Source organism: Saccoglossus kowalevskii, chromosome 15 (assembly GCF_978046115.1).
Source record: "Saccoglossus kowalevskii chromosome 15, keSacKowa6.1, whole genome shotgun sequence".
NCBI lineage: Eukaryota > Metazoa > Hemichordata > Enteropneusta > Harrimaniidae > Saccoglossus > Saccoglossus kowalevskii.
In genome coordinates, this window is record NC_140655.1 from 18,433,481 (window position 1) to 18,461,446 (window position 27,966).

Sequence of the window (27,966 nt, forward strand, 5' to 3'; positions counted from 1 at the left end):
GTTCATTCTTGAAAACGTTCAACTAGTACTTTTGTGAGGTGGGATGAGTGTTTCTGGGGAATGGTGGAATGCGTCGCTGAATGCAAGCAGATCTTTATCGATTTGGATACCGTACGAGGAGCGGGTGGTAGAAGGATTCGTTTTGACTGTCATATGCATGGTCGCAGTTTTTGGTAACACCTCACTCTGGCTTGTGGTGATGCGAAGCCGCGTACTCAGAACTACATCTAACGCTCTTGTGCTTTGTCTCAGTGGCGCGGATCTACTCGTGTCGATCGTCAATATGCCGGTAACTATAGTCACGATATTTCGGGGTGAAAACATATTTAGTGATGTATCGTGTATCAGCCTTGGATTTATCAACATGGTCACGTTTGTGGCGTCAGTCATGTCACTGGCAGCTATCAGTATTAATCGATACATATCAATTGTTCGTCCTCTCAAGTTCAAGCAGATTTACAGTCGCAGAAATACTTTGTTTGTGATTCTAGGTGAGTCAAATTTATTGCAAAATGTTTCTGTTTACCATTGTCAGTTTAGAATCGTGATCTCTCAACATCATAAATGTATTATATCACCAGTACGTTGCTAGCAATGTAAGTGCTTATATTTGCTTGTATTCTTGTGTAATTCATTTTCGAGTATGTCACTTCATTTAACATGTAATCGGACAAGTACAAATGGTGCAACTTGAGTCCACATCACAAAACGCGTAACGTAGCGGATTGTACCATATATTTTTGCATCGCATAATAGTTATTCTATAGAACTATAATTTATTATAGAAATGTGGCTCAGCAGCAAATATGCTTAAAATTTTACCCGGATAATGGTAGCTCTATATACAATTTTACATATAGGTATTAGCAGCAAATATTCTTAAAATTGTACACCGAATAACAGTATTTGTATGAAATTTTATATATAAGTATTGCAAAAAAAGCAAACATAAAAGCGCTAATATTGGAAAGAGATGCCAATTGGGATCATTAAATGATTAAAAAGCATCAGCTCCAAAATATCAGACGAGCAGAGAACAATCTTAAGGCGTAATTGTGTCAAAACATGTCGTATGTATATATTAATATTCGAATGAACGTTTATCGATTTAATCGATAATCAAAGACGAAATGTTTGATACACACTTTAAGTTGTAATGATAATAAATACTAGGTAAATTATAGGTCGGATGTAAATTCCCACATATATCTAGTATTTCAAAACAAGAAAATGACGGTAACTGAAGACTTCTTCTCAAATATAGTCCAACTTCTTTCTCGCCCATCAAAGGCGATGGCGATTATAGCTATAGTCGAAATGTCCTCGTACTTGACGTTTACAAGTAGACTTGCATACTGTCTTTTGTTTCAGCATTCATACATTCACATACAATTTTCTTTTATTGAAAAAAAAAACACCGAGTGTACATCATAAGGAAAACATCTTAGTTTGTCGATGTGCAGCGATTAAATATCTTATGTATTTTTTTTTTCCGCGGAACTATATTCACGTTTACAAATCCAAAGTTGTAATGATTATAAATCTTAGTTTTATACTCCGACGCCTATATCTCAACACCAATACAAACACGCGAAATGTATGTTCCACGGTCAAATAGACTATCAATCATTCTCGTTCGTCGCGTCGAAAAGAATCCTCATTGTTCATTTTTAATGACGGTGACAAGGGTATATATGATCCATATTTGGACGTATAGATGGAGTTTTAATTTAACCTGTGCAGTACAGTGAAGTAAACAAAAAAACAAAGCAAAATAATAATTAAATTAATTATATATAATATTGGCAGTTGATGTCGGCATAAACACATTTCTTCTCCGCGCAGGAAATGTGTATTTTCTATTGTGTAAAGATACCAGCTTAAATTCACTTTACTAAAATTAGTAATTATATTACCAATACAAACAGTAAATATAATGTTCCAATTATTGCACTATTATTAAGTAGTACTGGTACAAAATATATATGAGAAAATATGCTTGGATGGCAATCGATATACAACTTACTAAATAACATATATTGAGTTGACACTGAAACGGGTTGATGATTACATTTTGAAATCGATAATGTCGTATTATTCATATCTATCATTGGCAGATATTATATATATGCCAAATTACCTCCATTATTAGTTAACTTTATATATATATAGCTGAAGTAAATTTACTTGTTTTACTGTTCACAAAGGCAGAAACAACTGTACAAATCTTTTTCTGATATTGTCATTTTTATTAATGCTTATATTTCACTCTTAATTTGTCTGCTGTAATAATTTTAGTTTCGAGAAATCTTCATATTTTATGACGTCATAGCATACTGAAGTATTTATCTAGGCATAATTGGGTAATAGTATCATAATAAAACCATAGCGATGTATACTTCATATTCTCGGGGCGGACATCCGGGCATTTTCATCGCCTGGCAACCATCACGGTGAAAACAAAGGCCGACAGTGTAACAAGATTACGCCTCATGGAAAATTTAGTGAGTTTTATTGCTGCTAAATGAACAATTCCAGTCAAAAATTGTTGCGGCGATTCGTATAGCTACTCGTTTCGCAGCTTTCAAGAATTGGAATTCAGCTACATTTGTGGTTATTTCAAACTCGACTTCACTCAAAAGTTCACTAGTTATCACTTATCGACCTATAATGAAAGAACGAGTCTTGGACGAGTTTATTTGTGTATATATATGTACGATCGTTAACTATTTTTTAGTGCAAAGTTTAGTTCAGTGCACGTGGGCCGTAAATACACTGGGTTGTAAGTAATATTTATTGTACAGACATGTCGCTACATTATATGTGGGGTTGTCTGTCACAGTGGTTTTGGAAAAGTAAATTTGCGTTCAAGGAATTGTTTGAATACACTTCCGGACTCCTTCAGTGACCCTACTGCTGATTTATCCGGTGACAAAAATTATACTTCACCTGAAAAAAGGTCTAAATAATGACCGAATAGTTAAAATATTTTTTTTGTAACGCGTTACAACTGCCTAAAAATGCGTCATAATGTCCGGGATTTGCAATACCATTCCTTTATATTCGATTGAAACTACTTGATAAAATGATTGGTACACAATATTAACCCGGTGTAAAACACTGTCGACTCATTATGCTTGTTTAATAAAACGGGCATGTAATAGTAATAAAAGCAATTACAAAATAATACTTACTTTCTGAATACATTTCACACAAGTGTTATACTAACAAAGGCGAATATACGATCCAGTATAATACATGCTATGATTTCAAAGTATTATCAAAACATTTCCTCATGCAACTGTCTATTAATATCACAGAATATTTCTCTAATAATTAATTATTCAATGTCAGAGGTTGACAATTTTGATAAAATGTTTTCGAAATTTGCGTTATTTTCATAATGGACTTTATAAGATCTCACGGGAAAAAAATGACGTGTTGCTTCTATAGATACGATTTTATTTTGTTGAAATAAAATATATATGCCCGACTTAAGCATTACTATCAGCACTGCGACTGTTTAATTGCATGACTGTGTAAATATGAATATTTACTATATGGTGATCAATAGGATTGCTCATATATGCATTGTCAATTTATTTGCAAATGAGCGAACAAAAGAGATAGAACGACAGAAATGGTATCAGGCATCTCCAAACATTTGGCCAGGGTCATACATTGCAGTTCAGGATTATTTCGTTAAGTTAATGATTGTTATATTATTCCCGTTATCTTTCGTAATATAAAAAACACCTATAAAATCAGACAAAGACGATGGTATCTTAAATTTAATCTTGATCGAAGAATGAATGCGTCAAGTCTACGCTAATTTAGCGCTACTACAACTCACGATCCTTTAATCATATTGTTTAAGGACAATAATCGTCAACTTTATTTACAGTATTATGCAAATAAGGAAATTAAGTACTGTACATTTTAAAATGATGTTTTACATGCAAACAAACAGACAATATGGTTCACACGATTCGTACTTACGATCGCGGCAATTGCCACGTCATTGGTGCGGCTTGAAAAACAAATTCAGTTCAGGCAGTAGTTCATTACAACACATCAATGGCCAAATGCAAACTAATGGCGAGGTTAACGGAGGATGTGGTTTTCATTTCGATTAACATTCACAGGATAGTTTGTCTTGCGTCTTAAACCTGCAATAAAACACAATCTTATACCATTTCAATAAACGCTCAATACAAAAGTGCTGATAAATCATATTAAATTGATGTCATAAATGAAGTATAACAATGTATATATCTCATAATCACACCGCCTACGGCATTTAACCAATATATTCCTTTTAAAGGCATGCAACGATGTGTATTATGATTTATGGTGTATGTAATTTAGAGATGGTACACTGGTTTTCTTTTTCATGCATATCGCAGGTTATTGCTTTGATTATCATAGCCGACTGTTCACTCAAAATCAGAGTACAACTTTCCATGCAATTCATACATGAGGTTTGTGAAACTGGTTAACTCTTACTAAACCTCACAGCTACGTTGCGATAATCCGGTGTGTTGCTGTGCAGGTACTATTTAGAACAAAGAAAAGGTACTTCCACTAAAACAGTGAACGAAAACTGCAGCTGCCGAGGGGTGACTTTTTCACGCATCTTGGAGGTTATTGATTCGATTACCGCAGCCCACTTTCGGCTCAAAATTATAAATAAAAGTACAATGTTCTCTGCCATTCAAAGCCGCTGATAGTTTAGAAAACTGGGAAATTCTTAATAAACCAGATTGCTATGTGGTTTGAATTTAGCATGTTGCTGCTCAGGTATTGTTTGAAACAAAGCAAAAGTACTCCAAATGAGACACTGAACGAAAACTTCCGCTGCCGAAGGGAGGCATACTGTTCAAACTTCAGAGACGAGCCAGAAAATGTATCATCATAAACGCTAGAGTTCTATTCATCGCAATGCAAATCGTAATTCTATATATGAGAAGGTATCCCATTTGTTGATCGAACTGGCGATCATGCCATCAAATCGCATACCGGATGACGCTCAGGCACCTTCTATGTGAATATAGAGATGGTAACTAGGGAAACGTGATCAGCGGATAAATGACATATTAATAGACGAGTGACAGGAAACTGGATTTTTTGCATAGCAAAGCATTACGTCTCCCTGTGTTATGTCCTTGTGTAATTATATTTATATGCATCCAAACGAGTTTCCCTTCACTCATCTATTATTGTCTATTTAGTGTATTCTCGTGCATATGACGTGACGACGACTTTATTCAAAGGTTTACATCTGTTTAGCCATCTCTACAAAATTCCATATATATTAGGGGTTACATGCACTGTCTATTGAATACCAAAATCATGGTTTGAACCAAGCTTAGAAATCCTATTAAATAAATAACAGAACTTTGACGCATGTCTAATATTCTAAAGCGTGACCTTTGACTAATATCTAAGCTCGAAAATGCCTGACAGTAAGTGTGCACCTTGTCAGTCTTCATTTCCACGATACAAAACTGTAGTTAAGACTGGACAATTATAACCTCTGTGGCGATGGCAGAAAACATATGGAAAATATTTGTTTTCCTTTACTTACTTGTTTGCTATTTGTTTCAATGATGAATTCGCTGTAATTTTTTATTTCCTCTGAGTGGAATATTTTTCTCCCCAAGACTATATTCTGTTTCTCATTGCCAACAATTGGTTTGTGTCAAATGATGCACGTAACATGGTGTACTTTTGACGCGACCTTGAATTACCTCTCTTATGCATCCGTGTATAAAGCATTATATTAACCTCACCATAATTATCCAATGAATGTACTTTTTTTTTGCTTCTACGGAATTATGGGGCATATGGAATCGGAAGCAATTTTGAACAATTTATTTTGACCTGTATATATGATCGTTCCACTAAACAATTACTAGTGTAATCAGAATAATTATTATAACGACCGGGAAGTATTTTCTAAAGCTTAATGGTGGTGCTGGTAAAAATCGGGTTGTTAAATTCAATAATTATGGGTTTATGATACGTTTATGCTTAGTAAGTACATAATAAGATAATTGCGATTTTTTGAAGCCAATTTAGCACATTATGTGTCCACTCAGCTCAAATACATTCAGTACGATAGCAATATAATATAAATGCTTTCTGTTTCTGTGTTTTTTTTCCAGTAGACAATAAACACGAGAAACATAAATATATACTATATAATGGTGCTAAAATTAATTAGCTAAACACATTTTAATTATATGTAATTTATGTATAATCACTACCATGGGGTTTTCTCTTTTATTCAATCTTGATTCAGTCTTTATAAACGTGTGTATGGTATTGATTGCTAAATTCCCACTTGAGTAACATATGCTTTGATCATTAAATAATTCATCACAATGACATCACTTGTATTTCTGAAGAATGCATTGACTAAAGTTCGGCCATATCTCGGACGAAATGTAATCCAACCGAGTCGCAAATTAATCTTTCGGGGTGCCGGAAAACAAAACACGGGTAAACAAATGTTTTCAGTAAAAAATAGTCGTCTTCATATAACACTCATTTACTTCAATACTGGCAGTACAGTTTAACTATGGTGACTTTTAATCTTCATCGATGCTTACGATGGTCGAACACAAGGTTGTGATAAAGTATTGTGTCTAATTTCTTTTTTGAAGTCAACCAATAATCACCATATTATCAGCATGCTTTTTCACCATGCACTTTGGTGCAGGTTGTTCTGCTCTTTTATTTTTGGTCTGTCTGGGTACGGTGGTTTAATTTGTTTTTTGTTGAGTAATGGATAGTTTTTCTTTTAAGCTCCTGTCTTTGAACGTACGAGGCATTAGGAATTATTTGAAAAGAAAAAAAATATTCACTTGGTTAAAACAAAATGGTAGTGATGTTATCATGCTACAGGAATTGTACAGTACACAAGAGATTGAGCAGAGATGGGCAAATGATTGGAAAGGTAATATTGTGTATTCTCATGGAACCAGTCATGGTAGGGGGGGTTGGTATTATGATCAAAAGATCATTGAATATCATGGTTCATGATACATTTAGAGATAACAATGGTAGGCTAATTTGTATGGATGTTACAATTCAGGGTATGAATGTAATTCTTTGTAATATTTATGCACCCAATTGTCCAGTTGATAAAGTACCTTTTTTCAATCAAGTTTGCTCTAAGATTGAGGACTTTAACCCTGAGGGCGATAAAGCAGTTATTTTGGGGGGTGATTTTAACCTGTGTTTAAACCCACTTTTGGATAGACAAGGAGGAAGTCTGAGATTCAACAAAAATATTTTGAATATTGTGAATGAAAAGCTAGCAGTATTGGATTTGATAGATATATGGAGGGTTAAAATTCCCAATTTAAAACGATATACTTGGCGCCAGAGATCACCAGTCATCCAAAGTCGTCTAGATTATTGGTTTATCTCAGACTTCCTACAGGATAATGTAAGATCGGTTGATATTGTGCCCTCAATTGCCTCAGATCATTCTGCACTTTTTTTATATTTAAGTAACGACTCTATAGATAAACACGGTACATCGTACTGGAAGTTTAATAATAGCTTGTGTCTCGATCAGGACTTTGTCAACCAAATGAATCAGAATATTAAAACTTGGGGACAGGGTACCCTAGATGGGGATGCCATTGGGGCATGGGAGTTCATGAAATATAAGATTAGGAGATTTACAGTTTCCTATACAAAGAGTAAAGCCCAAAATAAACGAAAGAGATTACTTGAATTGGAGAAATCAATTAAAGATTTGAAATCAAAATTAGATGATGAGAATGATATGGCACTTTATACTGATTTGAAACTACAGTTGGAAAACATCTTGGAAGAAGAAACTCGTGGGTTAATAATCAGGTCCAGGTGTAACTATTATGAGATGGGGGAAAAAATTAATAGGTATTTTTTAGGTTTAGAAAGAACAAATAAAACACGGTCAACAGTGAGGCGTCTGAATGTTGATGGTAGTGAAATTAGTGACCAATATAAGATAAATAAATGTATTTAAGAATTCTACTCTAAACTTTATGCTGTTAAGCCAACTGATCTCTATAGCAGTAATGCTGAGCTGTTTTTTAAAAGTGATAACATTCCCCGTTTAGATGCAGAGGCAAAAAAGAAGTGTGAGAGAGAATTAACAATGTCAGAATGTTATTCAGCACTCCAATCATTGCCTAACAATAAAACACCAGGGAACGATGGTCTCTCTGCTGATTTTTATAAGACATTTTGGCCAGTAATAGGAAGTTATTTGCTTAATAGTATTAATTATTCATATCATAAAGATCTATTGGGGGTGTCACAAAGACAGGGTGTCATCACATTAATTGCCAAAAAAAGGTAAAGATAAAAGACATATCTCAAATTATCGGCCAATATCTTTATAAATGTAGATGTTAAAATTGCATCCAAAGCTATTGCAAAGCGTGTGCTTAATGTCTTGCCTTCCATAATTCATCCAGACCAATGTGCATTTGTAAAAGGCCGCTACATCGGGGATGCTATACGAACAGTTCTTGATCTTATGTGGTACTCTAAAGAGAATGATATGTCAGGTGTCTCTAGATTTTCACAAGGCATTTGATTCGGTCGACCATAGGTTTATTATTGAAGCCTTAAAGAGTTTTAACTTTGGTGAATCGTTTATAAATTGGGTGAAAATGTTTTATAAAGATGTTACTGCTTGTGTCATAAACCATGGTATCTCAACTGGTTATTTTGAAGTGGGTAGAGGAGTTCGACAAGGAGACCCCCTATCTCCTTATCTATTCATTGTAGCTATTGAATTGTTAGCAATTGCAATTAGAAACAATAAGTCTATTGAAGGTTTTATTATTTTTCAGAAATGTATTAAACTGGCAATGTATGCAGATGACATTACATGTTTTATCAAACCAACATCAATTAAAGTTTTGTTTCAAATAACTAATAATTTTAAATGTTGTTCAGGTTTGAGATTAAACCAAGATAAAACAGAATTATTGTTGCTGGGTTATGGGCACAAGCCAAAGAAAAAACCTGAATTTGTTTTAAACTGGTCTGATGGTATAAAAATACTGGGCATTTATGTAACCTATGATGAAAACAAGTTCTTTGAAGAAAATTTCAAAAATAAATTAAGAAAACTGAAACAAATATGTAATCTGTGGTCTCAAAGATCACTCTCAATTATTGGTAAGATTCAAATTTTGAAAACATTCGGCCTTTCACAGTTTCTTTTTATAGTAACAATGATTCTTACACCAAAACTAGTTATCAAAGAGATAAAACAGATTATATTTAAGTTTATTTGGAACGGGAGAGACAAAGTTAAAAGGAATACATTGATCTCCAGTATTGAAAATGGGGGTCTTAATATGATTGAAGTTGACTCTTTCATAAAGGCACAACAAATAAAATGGGTTAAAAAATTTATCTCTGGTGGTCTTGCTGGATGGCAAACTATTATGAATAGAGTTTTAAAAGGTTTTGGGAGTAATATTTTTTTTTGTGTAACATTGAGATTAAAGAGTTGTTAAACAAGGTCCCACTTTTCTATTATGATATTTTACAAGATTGGTTAAAAATTACCCATATAATTACTGAAACGGTACAGCAAATTGATAGCCAGATACTTTGGAATAATAAATGTTTAAAGATTGCTAACCAATCAGTGTATTTTCGGGGATTGGCAAACAAAAATATTCATAGGATTGGGGATTTAATTGACACCAATGGAAACTTTTACAATTGGGTTTTTTTGGAATACTAAAGGTATTTCTCAAGTAGAATTTTTCCAAATTCAGGGCATAATAGATGCTATTCCAAAGGAATGGAAAAGTATAATTCATAGAAATAGACATACAAAGGTTGATTATGGTGAAAGGATTTATTGCAAGTCCTCCTATATAGATATTAATTCAATTACAAGTAAACAAATTTATAAATTGTTATGCAGAGATATTGTTGAGACTCCAACCATTGTCAGCCGATTTCAAGAACTGTATGGTGTATCCTCGGAAATGAGTAATGTGATGTTTTCACTTCCTTTTCAGACAACTATAGCTTCAGCCATGAGAGCTTTTCAGTTTCAAATGTTACATAGATACCTACCTGTTAATGCAAAATTATTTGAATGGAGCCTTGTAAATTCTCCTCTGTGTTCACTCTGCCAATTGTATAATGAAACAATTGAACATATTTTAGTTGACTGTCACCATATTCAAAAATTATGGAATGCATTGCAGACAGGGTGTAGTATTATTCAACAAATAGAGTGTAATAAAGTAAATATAATTTTAGGTATTTTAAATGATGACAATCTAATTTTGAACCATTATATTTCACTGTTCAAAAATTATATTTATAGCTGTAGAAGAAATGCTACAATCCCTTCTGCAATTGCGTTTAAATCACTAGGAGCTCTTAAATAATTGGTTGGCTTAATACAAGTAAATTAATCTTGTTTTTGTTTTTGTCTCACCACCGTATACCAGACAGCGTTTGTCATGTACTTTTTTTTTCCCAGAGGGGATTTTGTCATCTGCTCTGTATTTTTTTTCTTTATTTCAGAATAAAAAAAATTGTTATTAACATAAAAAATATTATCAGTTGTGCACAATTTCAGTCGGACTGTCACGATTGTCACTGTGACAATTATTTAATCCATAATGCATGATTCTAGTTCTGTATTTTTAATGAATCACAATGAAAAAAGTACATAATAATGATAGAAATTGTTCATTTAATAATAGTGAAAGTGACACCGTTCAACTATCCTAATTGTGGGTTATTCTGTATCAAGTTAATGTGTTCTCTTTATGCTATTCTTTTTAATAACATATTCAATTATTCATCCGATTGTGCGTCCGCGGTCATGACTGAACCCAACTGATGTTTTGTGGGCTCTCTATTAATTCCCCCCCCCGTATTCAACGTACATCGTGACGTCTGACTTGTACCATAAAGCTATACGTCACGATTCCCTGGAGGCGCGTCTTCGATGTGTGTGCGAGTGCTTTGAGCATCATGCACAACATCATGCTACAAGACACGCAATGTGAAGCAAAACGTCGTACAGTCTTATAGTCAGAAGAAGAAGAATTACGCGATAGAAGAAGAAGGACAATCAAATCTTCCCACACGGAAATAGCAAGCTAATCTCCGCATCCACGTATTTCTGTAACGTATCAAACTAGTTTTTTTTAATATTACAGAAGCATAATTAAAAGACGCGGTGTTGCGTACATCTGAGATTTTCTTTGCCATTTCTTTCCTTTATTTACATGATTTGGAACATATTTTAGTAACTTGCGCGTTTAAGGGATGTTATTTTTAAAAAACATTTTTTTAGACTAGGCTCGCAAGTACTGATTATTCAGATGTTAGCTTTTGATTTTGACGTTTTGAATATAGAAACTGTTTTCTCTCTCACATATGGTTATGTAGTTGCATGTACCAAGACCGCTAACCTGTTTGTTTTTGTTTTGTTTTTGTAAAAGAAATAAACACAATGGTGAGTTGTCAGTATTACATGGTAAATTTTCTTTACTGGATTATGCATTTGATTGTAGTATTTCCCTCCCAATCTCCTAAATCCTGTGTACGATTTAGATATAAATTCCAGAGTGTCATTTGCTCATTTACACGGCCATAAATATAACGCACGACCAATAAAAAGGACTCCTTGCGCAATGTGAAATATAATTCCCCCTTGGGTGACTCGCTCGTTGGTAAGTTCTTACTAGTGCCCCCCCCCACCGCGACACACGCCCGGGAAAGGAGAAACGGAGGGAGACATGCCCATTTTCCTTCCTTGCGGCTTGAACACCGCAAGTTTATCTGCCATCACAAACCGCCAGACTTTTACTACTTGTATTCGAGAACTGTTTTTCGTTTTAGATTGATCCCGTGTTCATTTATCTTTAATGGTCAAGTTTCAAAATATGTTACTGATAGATGATAATGATTTTTTGTAGATGCAATGAAAATCGTGAAATATTTACAAAAACATTTTATCGCGAAATAAAGCGGTTACTAATGTGTTACTCAGCTCTTAAAGATGACCGTCCAGCCGATTGCTAGGCCAAAAAAATATAAACAAACGGAAGCATTTTGTGGCGTTGACAGCTGACTTATTGAACCTAATTAAACTTAGCTTCAAATTTATGATAAATGTTGCCTTCCATTCTTGTACGTGGTCGGTTAATCCAGCGTTTCGTAGAAGAGATCGATATGGACAATAAAGAGAACTGGTTCTGTGCGGGTAGACAGGGTGTATCTCTTGAAGATAAGGTGTTAAAAGCACCATCTGAATCTGTATGAATGTACATCTGAATGAATGATACGTGGGCCCAAAGTATGCAATCTAAGATGCATTCATTATAAGTATTCTTTAATAACTTTGTTGTTAATAACAAAGACTGATACATTGACGTGTTTATTTAAACTTATTTATTAGCACGTATTGTTATATATAACAGCGACGATTTGAGTCCAAAATACTAATATATATTACATAAAATTAGCTTTATCAGACAGACATTTTATGAGCTTACGTCTTTTACTCTTTTGAAAAAACATTTCCTGAGCAATCGCTGATAAAACTTGACCAGGTGGAAAATTTGCTACTGCTGCCATTAATTTGGCCATTACATGAAGAAACACAAAACCCCTATGTATCTCTTACGTAAATTCGTGTATTACTTTTAATCAGGCTTAAAATCGTTTCGACTTACAGTATCAGATATATGTTTGGATAAGGGCACAATCGAAACTTATGAAAAGTAATGGTTGTCAGTCTGAAAACTCTTGCATAACTATGCTACATTCATTTTGTTGTTAAAAACACTAATGTGAAAAAACAAATGAGCCAAACAACAGATTGTTGCCAAATTGAATGTAAGTATGTGCAATAATTATTAGTCTTTTTAATTAATATTGGTAGAAACATCATATAATCAAAATATGTATGATCAAGTGAGTGCATGAGTTGATATATATAGCTGCAATATAGTCAGTGCATATATAGTAATACACAAATAGATTAAACACGTCAACAAGAATTTATTACCCGGTTTAAAGTATTTCCATTGAGACAGTGTGTACCTGTGAACGGTTTGGTTACATATTGATATGCTAGGTTAGATTTGATCCTAATTAGGAAACTTATTCTCAAGTCAACATAATTTCGGATTATTTAGATTTAATTGGCAGAAATGGTTATTTAGGAGTTACCAGCTGACATGAAATGTATGTCCGTTGATAGCAGTAATATTTGGTGATCATATTATTTGAATAGCTGTAATTACAATAAACCCTTTATGATATTACCACATATAGTGATACAACCACATTATTTCTTGATTATGCTCATATGTTTACTTGCTGTCTCGTTATTTTCCAGTTAATCGTAGTTACATTTTAATAGTAAGTTGAAAAATAATATTGGTCTCTAGAAGTAGTGGTGTATTGTAGTATATAGAAATTAGTATTTTAGAAGTTTTGAAGCCGCTTATATATACAGTGGATCTGGACTTTTCATATAAAAGGAAATATTCCCTTGAAGCCTGACGTTTTAAAGTGTGTCATATGTCAATCTTAGGTGCAGTCTGATGGCGTTAATCATCGCACAGTACAAATAGAAATCCTTCAAAATGCAATAGAAAAACTGTGAGACGTTGCGTATGATAGATTATGGTGCATTAATCAAGAAATAAATGATGCAGACGCAGTTATAGTTAATAATAGTATAACATAGAGAGTAATTCAAGGATATTGAAATCGGGCAATCGATATGATTGCTGCAGACTTACGTTACTGTACGTCATGCATTTGTGATCAGAAAGAATGACAATGCAGCTAGTGGCGTTTTAACAGCAGTCGACAGAATGATCACGATGCACCAATATCAGAGAATCTTTATATACGTATGTTCAATGTGAGCTGTTTTAGTGTTTTCTTGTATGTGGTTGACTGAGCTCACTCCTGTGTAGAGAGTTTAATGTTGAGCAAGAGTTTTGTGATTTCCACCATTTTTTGTAATCTTTCTATTTTAACAATTGTAATGACAATTTTATATCATTTTTGACCCTGGACCCCTGAGTAAGAGATGCTACAAAAAAACGTGAGCGGCAGGACGTGTTGGTCTCAAAAGCAGACACTTTAACTCAGGACCAATCGGTTAAACCCTAAGGTGAGAAATACATGGTCTGTCAATTTAGATCCATGAAAGGGATTTTTAAATATACGTATCCAATTGCGGTTTACATGTATTGTAAGTTCTTGTTAGAATAAATTAACTATATTGCAGAGATCATGTGGTCTCATTAGATTGAACAAAGATGTTCTTGCCAAGCGACTCTCTTGTATATGCTTAAAAGTCCATATCACTTTCTCCTACTGATTTAGTTGTGTATTTCTGAGTCATCTACGAATATATTATCTTGTGTGCGCAATTGCGATTAGGATATGATTAACTACCATATTACCTATTAGGACTATTTCCTAGAGCATATGTTAAAGTAATTTTGAAATCGATTAGCTGGCAGATCAATTATGGGTTCTATTAATCAACAGTTGAAATTATTGTACAATTCAATACTTGAAATAATTAAAAGAACTATATTAACTAACTTAACGACGTTGGGAAAAATATGAGAGGCACTGACGAAACTTCTTGTTTGATAAATTCTTCATAAATACACTATGTAATCAAACCGTTAAATCGGATATTAGTGTATTAACCTTTTCACAACCACACTTTCTCGCCCACATTTTCCTGCATTTTATTTTATAGTATTTAATATTTCTGGAAATGAACCCTAATTTTGGAAATAATTTGAGTCAATTTTAAGTTTTTACTCAAAAGAAAATTTATGATTTTTGTCCGAATATTAGGTAAGTGTGATGAAAAGAGGGAACCAGTGGTGAAAAAATTTGACCAGCTGAAAAATTACCTAAACATAATGTTCGATGAACAGTGTTATAATCTGCGATACGCGTACCAGTCTGAGACATACAATAGGGCAAATATTAGCATTCCTCTCGATGAATCGAGTTTTCACGCGCAAAACCCACGCCAAGAAAACAAACAATTCATATTTTAAATTGAGTTAGTGTTCGGTGAATGGGATTAATCAGTACGCGTGAATGTATCACGAAACGATTGTGCATGTTTACCTCACAGTTGTTGTGTGAATAAAAGGGTTCAATTAGTACTAAACAGCGCTTACACACGGCGAAATGATTAACTATATTGAACGCTCCCCATTAGTAAATTGTTACATTTCTGACATTAAGACGACAAAACATAATTATTGCAACACCACTCTGACACAGATTGTATATGCACGGAAACGTCTGCGCTTAATACATTGATTACCATTCATTTGCTACAGATAGTGTTAAATTATGAATTATTTGTGATATAGATTGATATATCATATGAACTATAAATTAAAGAAAAATGTAATTACTTAATCAGTGTATAATAGTATTTGTTGGCAATATGTATGTCGTCATTGAACTCACGATATGACGTGAATGGGTTACCGGATGATAGCTAAATTCATCGATAGTTCGCCAAGAAAATACAATGTTCTTAGTAGATTATAGTTTATTTTACAAGACGACGACATACCCCCAAACTCTATTCATTACTTTAAAATGGGATCGCACTACTTTAAAATGGGGGTTGCAGCTTTTTGCAATACTATAAAATTACAAATGCTTTGGTATGTCAAGAGATTAAATTTGCGCCGAAATACTAGCCATTTCACTGTTGCATGACGGGATTTAGAGTACTGTTGCACATAATTAGGGTACAATATTCACTCCATTATGTGGTCATTTCATGTATCCGATGTCTAAGCTAGCAACATTATTCATCGCCTATATATAAGTAGTGCGCCCACTACATATGTAAATTACTTCTAGGTCTGTTTCAGTGAATACAGGTAGCCATCTCAGTTTTGAAGTACTTTCCATTTCATCAATCGCTGAACTCGCGAATGTTTCGTTTGGTCATTTCTTAACACGAGTTAGATTGAGGTGCACAAACTAATCGATGTGGGATCTGGGAGCGTAGCTGAAAATGCAGAATCGAAGAAAGGGCTATTAAAACAGCTGTCAGAAAAACTACAAAAAAACTCAATTAATGACGTCACAACCCGTCATGCGAAAACATTCTTACAAAACGGAAAAAGAAGTTAGTCAGTCGCGCTTAGAGAGTATAATTAAATTCAGACATCATTTACATCACAAATACAATACAGATGAAAGACATCGCGCGGATGACTCAAAACAGATACCGAGTTATATAAGCCATTCCAATTTCAGTTGGTTTCAGAGAAAGCGGACAGATATGTTTAGGAAATATATTCGATTGTTGCAAAGATTCACTGCAAACTCAAACCCTAGTAAGCTATAGCCTCTTTCAAACATAACAAGGGGTCATTACCACAAGGTATCAGGTGAATAGTTGTAATCATATAATGTCACGGGCACAGTGCACATCCATTTACAGGATAGTGTTACCACTGCACAGTTGTTCCTATAACGTACATATCAATTCAATAATAACTGGAGAAGGGTCAAGATTTCAATTTAAAAAGTTCGCAAAAGTATAGCATAACGTAATTTGGCAGTCCCGGTCACCAGTAGCGATCTTACTACGAATATATAACAGGTGAATGATTCGCGCTGAATATCTCTGGTCATAAACTCTCACTAGTAGTGTGACAAGCAGTAATTTCAAAAACTTTCAAGTATATAGATTTCACAACTGGAGCGTAATTGTCCACCATCTACAGTAGGTTTTTTTGCAGGCTGATTTCAAATCTGGCCTACCCAAAGTTACGGGTTTGCATATTTCAGTTGCAGGTTCAGGAGGGGCTTCCTTATTACTGACTTTGTTGGCCACTAGGGAAACGATGGCTTGATGTGTTTCCAGTGAATCCAATATAGTGCAAACTGCAGAATGTATTGTATTGTATTTTTCACATTTACTTCTGATGGTACGGGGACATTCCACAGTGAGCGATTTCAGCTCAATTATCCAACTATTGATTATGTGTCATACATACTCTGAGCAAAAGATTTCACCTTGACTTGCGTGGGCTTTACATGCATGGCTTGTATTTATTATGGTGCATTTGGAGGGTATCAGGTCACCATTTGGCTAGTGCACAGCAGCGCTTGTATGTCAGATTAATGCCATCGAAGGTTGCACGTTGTAAGACCACTAATTTACTAACTGCAGTCAGTAGATTGGATGGATACCCTTTATAAGGCAATGCAATTGACTTTAATTTCCGAGGCATCCCACACAACCAAAACAAAACACATGGCAATTACACTACACTACATTAAGATATATGAAATCCATAATAACCATAAAGTGATGCCACTGATTTCGAAGTGACTAGGCACTTGCTTCTCCGCACCAAATATCAAGAAAAGTCAATTTTTAAAAAGCAATGAAATGAACTCATACCCATACTTATTTGTGTGATATTACCATATAAATGCGAATCAAAAATGTTAAAATGCTAAGTGCATTAGTAAATTCATATTATTGTGAGTTGTTTACGGCTCAGCATGTCAAGGATTTGTATTCTGAGGCATACTCGCTTGTAAGTATATTATGTTTCTTCCCAACTCCGGGATTAATTGACTAAAATACATGAATTAATCCATCATATCTCTGATATCCCTCCCAAACCCTAAGATTCATGTCACCCACCATATATCAACAACGAAATGAACGTATAAAGCGGCAATATTTTGAAAAATTTGCTTGTATAAATATAACCGAATAATAGTGCTAAAATATTGCTTATAAGTGATCATACACAAGGCTAATGTCACATAAAATGTGATGCAAAACTAAGAATCTAAATCGGTCAAGCTACAGAAACCGTAGAAAATGGTTGATTACGCATGACGCATGCTACAATGGAAATGACATATAAAGTCATCGTGCGGGCTTCTCAGCTGGTGGCGTACATTTACTTCCGGGCTACGGGTTTTGTACTATAATCAAAGAGGTTCACTTGGAAAAATTGGATTTTAATAGATGGCGCTCTTCGAAGTTCTGGACGCAACCTCATGGCCATCTTTTTTTTACTTGCGCATATGCTAGATTTTTCAGCGTTTACATTTCTGCGATGGTCATTACAAATTGGCAATAATGACACAGCAAATGTGTTATTACAAATTTTTAAAATGGTATTTACAGCTATTGATGTCTTCAACGATTGCCGGGAATACTTATTCGCCAGACCGAGTATAATTCTATAAATCTATCGCTGCTACTATCACATGTCTAGATGAACAAATGCCAACACTCTCCCTATCTATTATATATACTATGTAACATTCTGATCAATAGGAAACATCAGGAACACGCAGTTATGTGTCAGCTGTTTCGATTGTACAGAATGTTGCGTATTCAGCATTCATGTAATACAGAAGCAGGAATTAATGTGATGAGAATTTGGGATTATATCTCAATGTATTTGCAAAGTATAGTGTAACAGTTATGGTGACCTTTCAGCATGTTTTGGTGTTTGAAACTTGTCGAGATCAAAATGGCAGTGTATATCAAACTCCGAGCCACTCTTCTACTCATACGCCGCTTAATTCCATTCTGTCTCAACATGCGAATGCACAAACTGGTCAACGACTCTCCGCAACAATCGAATAACCACAGGCGTACACAACTCAAGTAGGTGCGCGGCATATTTCCTGAACGTGCCTTCTCAAATTAAACACAGACATAAAGCGAAAGCATTTCATAATACTTGACAACGGGGAGCAATACACCACTTAAAGCGGGGGAGTCGTCGCCTGCACATGCGTCAGATAGCCGTAGCGTGTCTTTGTTTACAAACAAGCGTTTACCCACGAGCCTTTGCGTTAGTGATTGTTGTTATCATCGCTTGGGCCTGAATTCCCGCGTGTGCGCAGGTGACGATCCTCCCGCTTTATGGGTTGTACAAAACCACTGAAACAGAATATATGATTACAGAAAAGTTTAAATCGCGCCTCCGGGTATATAAAAGGAAAGATGGCCGCCAGTTTTCAGTACGCAAATGACCCTCAAGGGTGAAACATCGCTTTGGGGTGCTTCCAAAATCACACTTTTTGATAATCTGAACGCCTGTGATGCGTTATTTTTCATGTCGCACACAAGCATGAATATGTATCCGCGATACAATTTCGATGTTAATTTACATGTTCGAAGCGATGTCAGTGAGATTTCCGCGTAAAAGCTACGGGAAAGCATGATACAAACAGTCGTTTTGACTGCTCATAATTGCTGTCAGTCATGGGTTTATGCAAATGCAAGGTGCTAACCCCGAGTTGTTTGTCCAATCTCTATGCATGTTATTGTAATTACGAAGTTGTTGATGTAAATGTTATCATTGAGCTAACAAGAAATGTTATGCTGTGAGCTATTTGTCCGGCCACTTCAGAGGCGTCATCGGCGCCCCACCAAATACACGTTGAACCAAATACACTGTTATAGTGTCTTTGGTTGAACATGTAGGTCCGTTAGTAGTTGTCAATGCCTGAACAACGCGATTCAATTAGTCCTTCAAATCGGATAATAGCGTAATACATGATAGTATACCATATAATAACTCATGTCTCCAGGGGCACCATCTAAGTTAAATCCAATTTTGTTCAGCGAACGTCTATGGTACAATATGACAGGATGTTCTTGGGGAAATGTCAAATACGACGCATCTTATGAAGCTAAGCCTGACGGCATCTCTTGCATGATTGTATTTTTTTCATTTCTCATAATACTGTGCGTCGTGCGTCATAATGTTCTACGTTCCACACTGCGCGATCGATTTCAACAAAATGGCGACTACTCAACCCTTAGTTTTCACATCGCATTTTAAAGGATATTTGACCTGTTTCCTATCACTTTGTTTATTCATTTGTGTCTAAAGCAATATTTCGGTAAGATTTGGTCATCCTAGTGTGGTTATATTCAGACAAACGATTTCAAAAACACAGCTATTCCCGCTATGATGTAAAACTTGATATCAAAGCAGAGGGGCACTGTCTTGCATTTATTTGAAGGATGTCGCATTTTCACAAGGTCATGTGATTTAAAATAAAAAAACATGCAAGACTATTTCCTCGCGCTAGTATTTGAAGGGGGGAATCAAAAATGTTCAAATTACATTGCCAATTCTATTTTATTATGAAAACGTCCTGCACGCGCCTTTGAAATTTAATATTGTTTTTTTATTGAATTGGGGTCATTAAATAAAGTTTGTTTCCACTAATACTAATTTATATCATGTACCATGATGAATGTTGAAGTATCTCACGTACGCTACTCGTTTACATTTATATTACGTTCCACTCCGACTCCAAGATTAATTGACCAAACCAGTGGCTGATGCTTTCATACAACCCTGATCCATCATATCTCTGATATCCCTCCCCAACCTTAAGATTTAGTAGTCAGGCATATGGGTGAGATCCCACTCTGGATCTAAGGGTGATTGGCAGAATTTCTTCTTTCAAAATACCACGAAAATGGATGATTTAAACTTCCATAAACTAGATTGTATTTGCATTTATTACGTAAATCGCTGATGAAAAACAATGCTGAAAGAATAAAACTATGAAGAAACCGAAATGATGTTATAAAAACGTTTCTTGAATATATAATAGAAAATATTAACCATAAAATAGTTTAAATATAAAGGAGCATGTGTTATTTTCGGAATAATCATTCGTGGATATATACGTTTGTCTCAATTCTAAACAATGATAGATTCACCTTTAGTCGCTGGCTCGATGCCAAGAAACAACTCAGTAACAGGGACACAAGAATGAGTTACGTTTGCTACTTCATCTTCCGATGCTATTGTAGAGACTGCCTCTAACTTGAAGTTTATCTTTGTCTCCACTTCCCGATTCAGTATGCTCTCGTTCATCATTTCAGTCACATTGTATTTTTGACACGTAATATTACCGATATTCTCCACGGCGGAAGGTTTAATGTATACCGAGCTGTTGCCCATAAATCCCATCCACATGAACCGGAATTCCTTGGTTAGAACTTCAGAAACCGCGCCATGATGTAAAGTGGTGGAGTGACCGGAAGTTACATTATGAATCAGTGGTTCCGCAGTATCAGCTAACGTGACAGAGCCCTGGGGGATGTAGACCACATAATTGACCGATGTACCATAAACATTGCCAACATCGAAGTACACATCGTATTCGTTTTGAGCACTAGTGTAATGTTCTGTAAATAATGAAACACATATCATAAAGAAATATGGTTTTAAAGTCTAAGGAATAATTTGAAAACGTGAGGGCTTGGAAGATGGAATGTGGGGTAATTTTATTTTTGAACAACTGACTAGATGCAAGCCATGATAGTCGTTTTCTTAAGTATCTAAGTTGTATACATGATTCTGATTTGTTCGCAATAAGGTGTACTTAGTATTCTTGATAACTCAATTTGCAATTTGCGTGTACAGCATCAATGAATATAAAATATAAAAGTCAACCATACTCACTACTCACATCAGAGTGTGATCGAATTTGTGATGATGGGTGAGTTATGTGTCCATCAAAGTTCAAATTTTATAATTAGAATATTTACTAGTTGGAACGATCTACCAATCAACTCGAACTAAAAGTTTTAGGTAAACATTCAGGTTTTGTGGTTTAAAAAAACAACGCAAAATAGAATGCTGTTATCTGCGAACGATTTTGTTTCCACTTTCACAAATGTAAAATTAAAGTTCTTCCCTGTAACTATGTAAATGTAGACTTGGTTCTACATAAAGATGGTGTGTCACGTATATTTTCTACTTACTTGGGAAATGGCTCGGGAAGGCGTGATCTAAAGGGTTGGTCAAGTCACCGTCACACGTGATATTGTTTGTATCACAAAACTGTGTTATCAACCACCTATTTCTCAGAGATTCTTGCATTTGTGAAGCACTGCAGAACTCCTTCAACTCTTGGCTGCAGAGGTCGGATGGGATCGTGGTTGTGGTTTTGTCCTGCTTTGTGTATTCAAACGCGGCTTTAGCGTCGTGCTGCGACGCCGTGCTAGTGATGGGCGAAGGAGAAAGCTGGTCAATGGGGATTTCGTAGTTGTTGACTGTATTAGGTGGTCTCCGCACAATGCGTCTGCAATGGGTTTTAATCACAGTTGCGTCCCATTGGCGAAATCGTGCGTACCAATTACGACACTCCTTTCTACGTCGTTTAATATTGTCGTCATCATTTGCAGTGTCTAATGTGTCCTCAGTATCATCTTCGAGCCCTGTCTTCATTGTTCTAGGAATAACTTCCCCTTCATGATGGTCATACTCTTCAGTGTCCATCGAGTCTGTCGTTGCGTAGTTTAGTTCATCGGGACTAAGGTGAACTACCTCTGTCTTGACAGGTAGACGGGTACATGGAATTGTCGGTAACCTGACCAACGTCAAAACAAAAATAACACCTTGTATATGCATAGTACTGTAGTCTCGGTCAAAATGAAAAGTCTGGTGAATGTACAGTTATATAGGTGCGTGAGGCTACTAGAACACAATCACTTTCTGTGTATTTCCTGCTGGGCTACTCAAAATTGGCGACCACAAGGACTCTGTTTCTTAACTTTCAAAGTGTGACGTTTTCCAAATAGTATTATTGCCATGACTTCCGCACTAAAGCCGGAATTGCGTAATAGCCAGCAGCTAAATACACTTACAGTACGACAGTAAGTAATATAATTTGGTATAATACAACACACTGTCCCCAAATTTTGTTTTAATATGCAGTACTCACGGATGTCCGCACTCGATGAGACAATCACCTGGTGACGTCACACGTTGTCGTCGTTGTTAATGTGCAGATGAACCAATGCCAACACTCTCCCGATTTATTACTTATATGTAGCATTCTGATCAATGGCAAACATCAGTAACATGTGTTCGCTGTTTTGATTATACAGAATGTTTCATACTCGGCATTCATGTAGTACAGGAGAAGGAAATAATTAAATCTCGATGTAATTGAAATTATAGTGACAAACTATTTCAAAAACACAACTATTCTTTTTTTTTGATGTAAAACTTCATATCAAACTAGTGGCAAACTGTCTTGTATGTATTGAACTATGTCGCATTTTCAGAAGGTCACGTGATTTAAAATTCATTAATATACAAGGCAGTCATAATTTTTACTTACATAATTTATTACTAATAAATAATTTATGAATATTCATAATATTTATTCGCCATATAATTTAAATAATAGAGGGGAATCAATAAATAAATGGCTTAAGTCAATAAATACATTCAAGTGAATTATAAAAATATGTATGATAATAAATAAATAAATAAATAAATAAATAAACTCTCGGCGGCGATGTGAACTTTTCGTACAGCAACGTTATCTCTTCTTTCAGCATCACGTACAACAGCAAATCCAGTTATACTGTAAAATGTAGCATTATACATAGATTCATCCATGTCTGTAGGACATGAAGCCCTATGAATAATAATAACAGAATAGTTATCGTAGTTATTTTTGTCTGCTTTATCGCTGTAATATTTGTAAAAGTGTGCTTTGTTGTTTTTCTCTACTCACTGCAGAATTATATAACTTATCCCACTTCTTGTATGTAATGGACAGAATATTTTTTCCTGAAAAAAGATCTACCTAAATGTTCGTACTTGCAGTGAAAAAAATGTTGTTTTGCGAGGATACCCGGACATTCACGAACAGTGTCATACTGTAACATGTAAGTGTTCGTATATTGGTATGAACATCCTAAAAAAATAGATTTAGCTAGATTCAACTATATGAAAGCTATAGCTAAACTGAAACTCCACACATTAAGTGGGATTGCAAGTAATACAAAATATCAATTAACAAAATTGAATGTTAGATGGCTAGAATGGCACTTGCTAAAACATATGCTGATTGTACTTTGTCTGCTTGGCTTTTGACCTATACTTTGATCACGTAAGCTTCACATTTTATTTTCTTATTGCCAACTTTCGGCAAAATAAATTACAATACAAGGTATAATTTTTTTTTTACATTCGACCTTGCCAATCAGATTTCTAGATTCAGACTAACCTTATTCACTGAGGGGATTTGTAATTCACAATTAAGAAGCAATGAGTTCTAAGTGTACTTTTAAATATATAAGTTATTTAATTCAGCGGATTTCAGAATTTAAACCGAGCGAATTATAAAATGTTCGCAGTAATAAGGCTGTTCGCAGACAGATAGAACCACGGTCACATCGACCGGCTTTGCTACGCGTCCATCAAAACTCCCTTGTACCGTCTTCGCGCTTAATTTGTGGCATCCCCGCAGTAGCCTCATAGTAAGATTGAATATACCGGTGCGTTCAGATACATGTTCACCATCCCCTTCCAATATATAGATACGCTGTACAGAACCCTGAGGCTAGCAGTTGCTTACAACCTTTTGATTATCACGAACCTACATGAACCAATGCTTTAACTGCCAACGAAAAAAAAATCATATTTTCCAATTATATACTCGCAAATATAGCATTTGGTTTTATCTATATAAAAAACAGATCTCAATTATGCATATATATTTTTCTAATTTGGTGAATCTAATTTGTATGAAAAATATACTATGTTGTTCGTTGAAACTCTCACAGAACGGTGGGGAACAAAAGCAGTATTTGCTACGTTGGCCAATGTATACAATCGATCCGCTACTTGAAAACAAAATTGGTGCGCTTCTTGAAACAATCGGTCCGCTGCCGCTGAAAAGCGTCTCGTTACGCAAAGAGCGACGCGCTAACTGAAATCTGTCCATACTTAAAAAACAGCAAAAGTTATCCTTCGACCTGCAGATGTGACCTGGGATTAAAACCCGCATTGACGCTGCAGGTCAGCGTCCTTTGAATCACCCCAATGTTAGAATTATACGTCATAGCCTACCAGACATATACGTAGAATAAGACCGTATCACATTACGCATTGAAACTGAAAGCAATTTAGACAAATATGTTCGCGTAATCACTGTTTAATGGCGTAACCCTGTTCTGAGGCGGTATGATTTGAATTACTGTAACACGCGGTTCATTGATCTCTGCTAAAGACAGATCTTGAGAAATTCTGGAGAAGTGTAATTCAATAACACCCGAATTTCTTATTAAAAAGGAAAGATAATTGATAAAATAAAATATAAAAAAATAAACGGACTATGGGTTATTTTGTTATTTTTTTATCCCGTCTAAATGACTATTTATTTCATAGATAATAATACTTGCGCAGGTGTCGAAAAGAGTGATCATCCGAAAAAAAAGTATCATATAATTTTGGCATAATGTATGGCATCATACAAGTTTTTGGTTATGAACTATTCTCAATATATTGTTCTATATAATGGTTAAATATCGTTTATTTTCTAGACTTTCATACAATTGATAGTTGTTTTCTGACTTCTTGATCCATTTAAAATGCGATTAAACGGATGAACGCGAAATATTTTTTCCTGTGGCCGTTTAAAATAAACAAACGGAAAACAGCCGACTATATGTACCACCGGCTGGCTGATGATACATGTTATCATGCGCTTTTAAAACTACGTAACATCATGTCGTAAAAGCATATGTATATTTACTAAAAACTGCTACACATACAATGAGAGTTGAAAAAAATAGAGAACTTAAAGTTGAGAGTACATACCTACGCGTAATCATAATAATCTATACGTGTTTTGCAATAACATGCACACTATAAACAACTTTATTTTAGCTAGATTGAATTTTTCCTGAAAGGACCTTTTGACTGGTTTGTATAGAATTTATTTTCACTGATTTATCATGAGTTGGATGTAAAATAATTCAGGGTATTTTCTTTTTCACTGAATCTTTCTTTCAGCGAAATTTCAGGTGAAATTATTGAACCTTACAGTATACTGCGGAATACTTTATTTTCGCTGGTCCAGAATTAATTTTCGCTGAAAAAGCTTTTTGGGCATTTTGTATGGAATTTATTTTCACTGATTTCTGATGAGTTTAATGTGGAATATAGGAAAACAAGTATATTCGCTGGATTTTATTTTCACGGAATCATCCCTTCAGCGCAAATAGCGAAAATGAAGTATCCTACGGTATATTTTACGCTATTATTTTAGTTAACACTTGTTGTATAGGAGTTAAATAAATTCAAAGATGTAAAAATATCCATATTATTAGTTTTTGTAAGTTGAACCTCAGTACTTCAACAGTACCTTCAACCCCGGTTTGTTTCGAGTATATGATATTGTATGACAAAGTGTTTTCAGGTATCGACGCATATATTCGGGTTGGTTGTCGGAAGTATTGCAAGATTCTGTCATCGCTTTTGATTCCAAAATTACATGTTTAGTGTTTATGTATGCTTGAGTATAACAAAAAACGCCAATGGTTATTACACTGAAAACAAATAACAAAAGGGAATTTTCACAAAAGGCGCATACAATTACAAAATACTACAGTGTGTGACAAGATGGATAGGGGGTTGGAGCAATGTTTAGTTTAACAACCTGTTATATAGTCTTACAATATAAAAAATTACACCTCGACCAGCTACCACTCCTCTCGTCCGTTCAATAATACACCATCGTGAAATGCGTCAGATGATTGAATCCTGCATTTCTATTGAATATAACTGAAACCTGTGCGCAAACACCGCTACGAATCGTCAGAACTGGATGAGATGTCCTATTAGTCATCAGGTTACTGATATGGTAGAGCATCTTTTTGTAGCTCCATTGGTAGGGCTGTTTAGCCAAAACGCGAAAATCCAGACCCCATCATAAGGCAAAAAGTATATTCCATTTTACTTCAAACTGATGTTCAAGTAGCGGAAAATGTTCAAGTAGCGACCCGATTGTATATATGGATCATTTTCAGTACTTTTAAGCATTTCTACCTTCAAAGTTTTCAGTGAAACAACCAGTTTAGAATTGTCTCATTGACATATAATTGCAGCTGCTCAAATTAACAATGCACGTGCTCATCAAAAATTAACCCTAGCGCACGATTCTGACATAGTTGAAGTGAGCTATCATACATTGCGTTCGAGAGGAAAGCACAGAGAATGAAAATCTATACATAAACTCAACAATACCTGTTATTTAACATATTACCATCTTTAGTTAGAAGTTCTTCAATTTTTTTTGTATTATAGACAATATATCTTTTAAAGAAATGTAAGTTCCAGCATAACACAATATTTTTTTTTTATTTTTAGGGGTATGGATAATATCAATGGTATTGGCGAGCCCTCCATTAGCTGGCTGGTCTGTATACTCATATCTACCCGGACAGTCGTTCTGTTTCTGCTCCTGGAAGAGTAGTGAATCCTACACGTTCTTTATGGTGGGTGTTTGTTTCGGCGGACCCTGCTCTGTGATGGCTTTCTGCTATGTCCAGATAATGCGGGAAGTCCGTAGAAGTCGTCGGCGAATTTCAAGCGAAGATCCCAGCTCTGATGATGATATTCAGTTGAAAGTTTCGACAATAGCGGGCGCTGTATACTCCCATAAAATCTCGATTGCCCAAAGAAAGCGCCGTCAACGCAGGCATGAAGAAGATGTGAAGTTGACATTCTCCTTTCTCGTAGTTATAACGTTGTTTGTGATATCATGGATGCCATTTTGTGCCACAATGTTCTGGAGTATCTACTCCTCAACGCCAGTTCCAAGACCGATTGACATGGCAACACTTTTGCTAGGGTATTTTAACAGTTGTTGTAATCCAATTGTGTATGGACTAATGAACAAGCGCTATCGGTGGGGATATAAGCGCTTATTTAAGAACTGTTGAAGAAGTGGCAAGTAGCAAAATCAAAATGCCTTGAATTTGAACGTCTCTATGGCTATATCATTACAATAACTAACATTATTATACATCTGTCATCGTAACGCCATACGTTTACAGCTTTCCGTGATTTT

General features: G+C 35.2%; 2 protein-coding genes across 2 annotated transcripts; one reads left to right on the plus strand and one right to left on the minus strand.

The window, feature by feature from the left end:
• Nucleotides 1–43: 43 nt before the first annotated feature.
• On the plus strand, nt 44–27,838 carry LOC100370889 (melanopsin-like). Its single transcript, XM_006811963.2, has 2 exons — nt 44–491; nt 27,264–27,838. Exons 1-2 carry the CDS (start codon nt 44–46, stop codon nt 27,836–27,838), a joined length of 1,023 nt encoding a protein of 340 aa, XP_006812026.2.
• Nucleotides 20,585–22,521, minus strand: LOC146734036 (uncharacterized). The gene is made up of 2 exons (XM_085508325.1): nt 21,857–22,521; nt 20,585–21,277 (listed from the first exon to the last, which is right to left on the minus strand). Exons 1-2 carry the CDS (start codon nt 22,503–22,505, stop codon nt 20,787–20,789), a joined length of 1,140 nt encoding a protein of 379 aa, XP_085364451.1. The 5' UTR covers nt 22,506–22,521; the 3' UTR covers nt 20,585–20,786.
• Nucleotides 27,839–27,966: the final 128 nt, after the last annotated feature.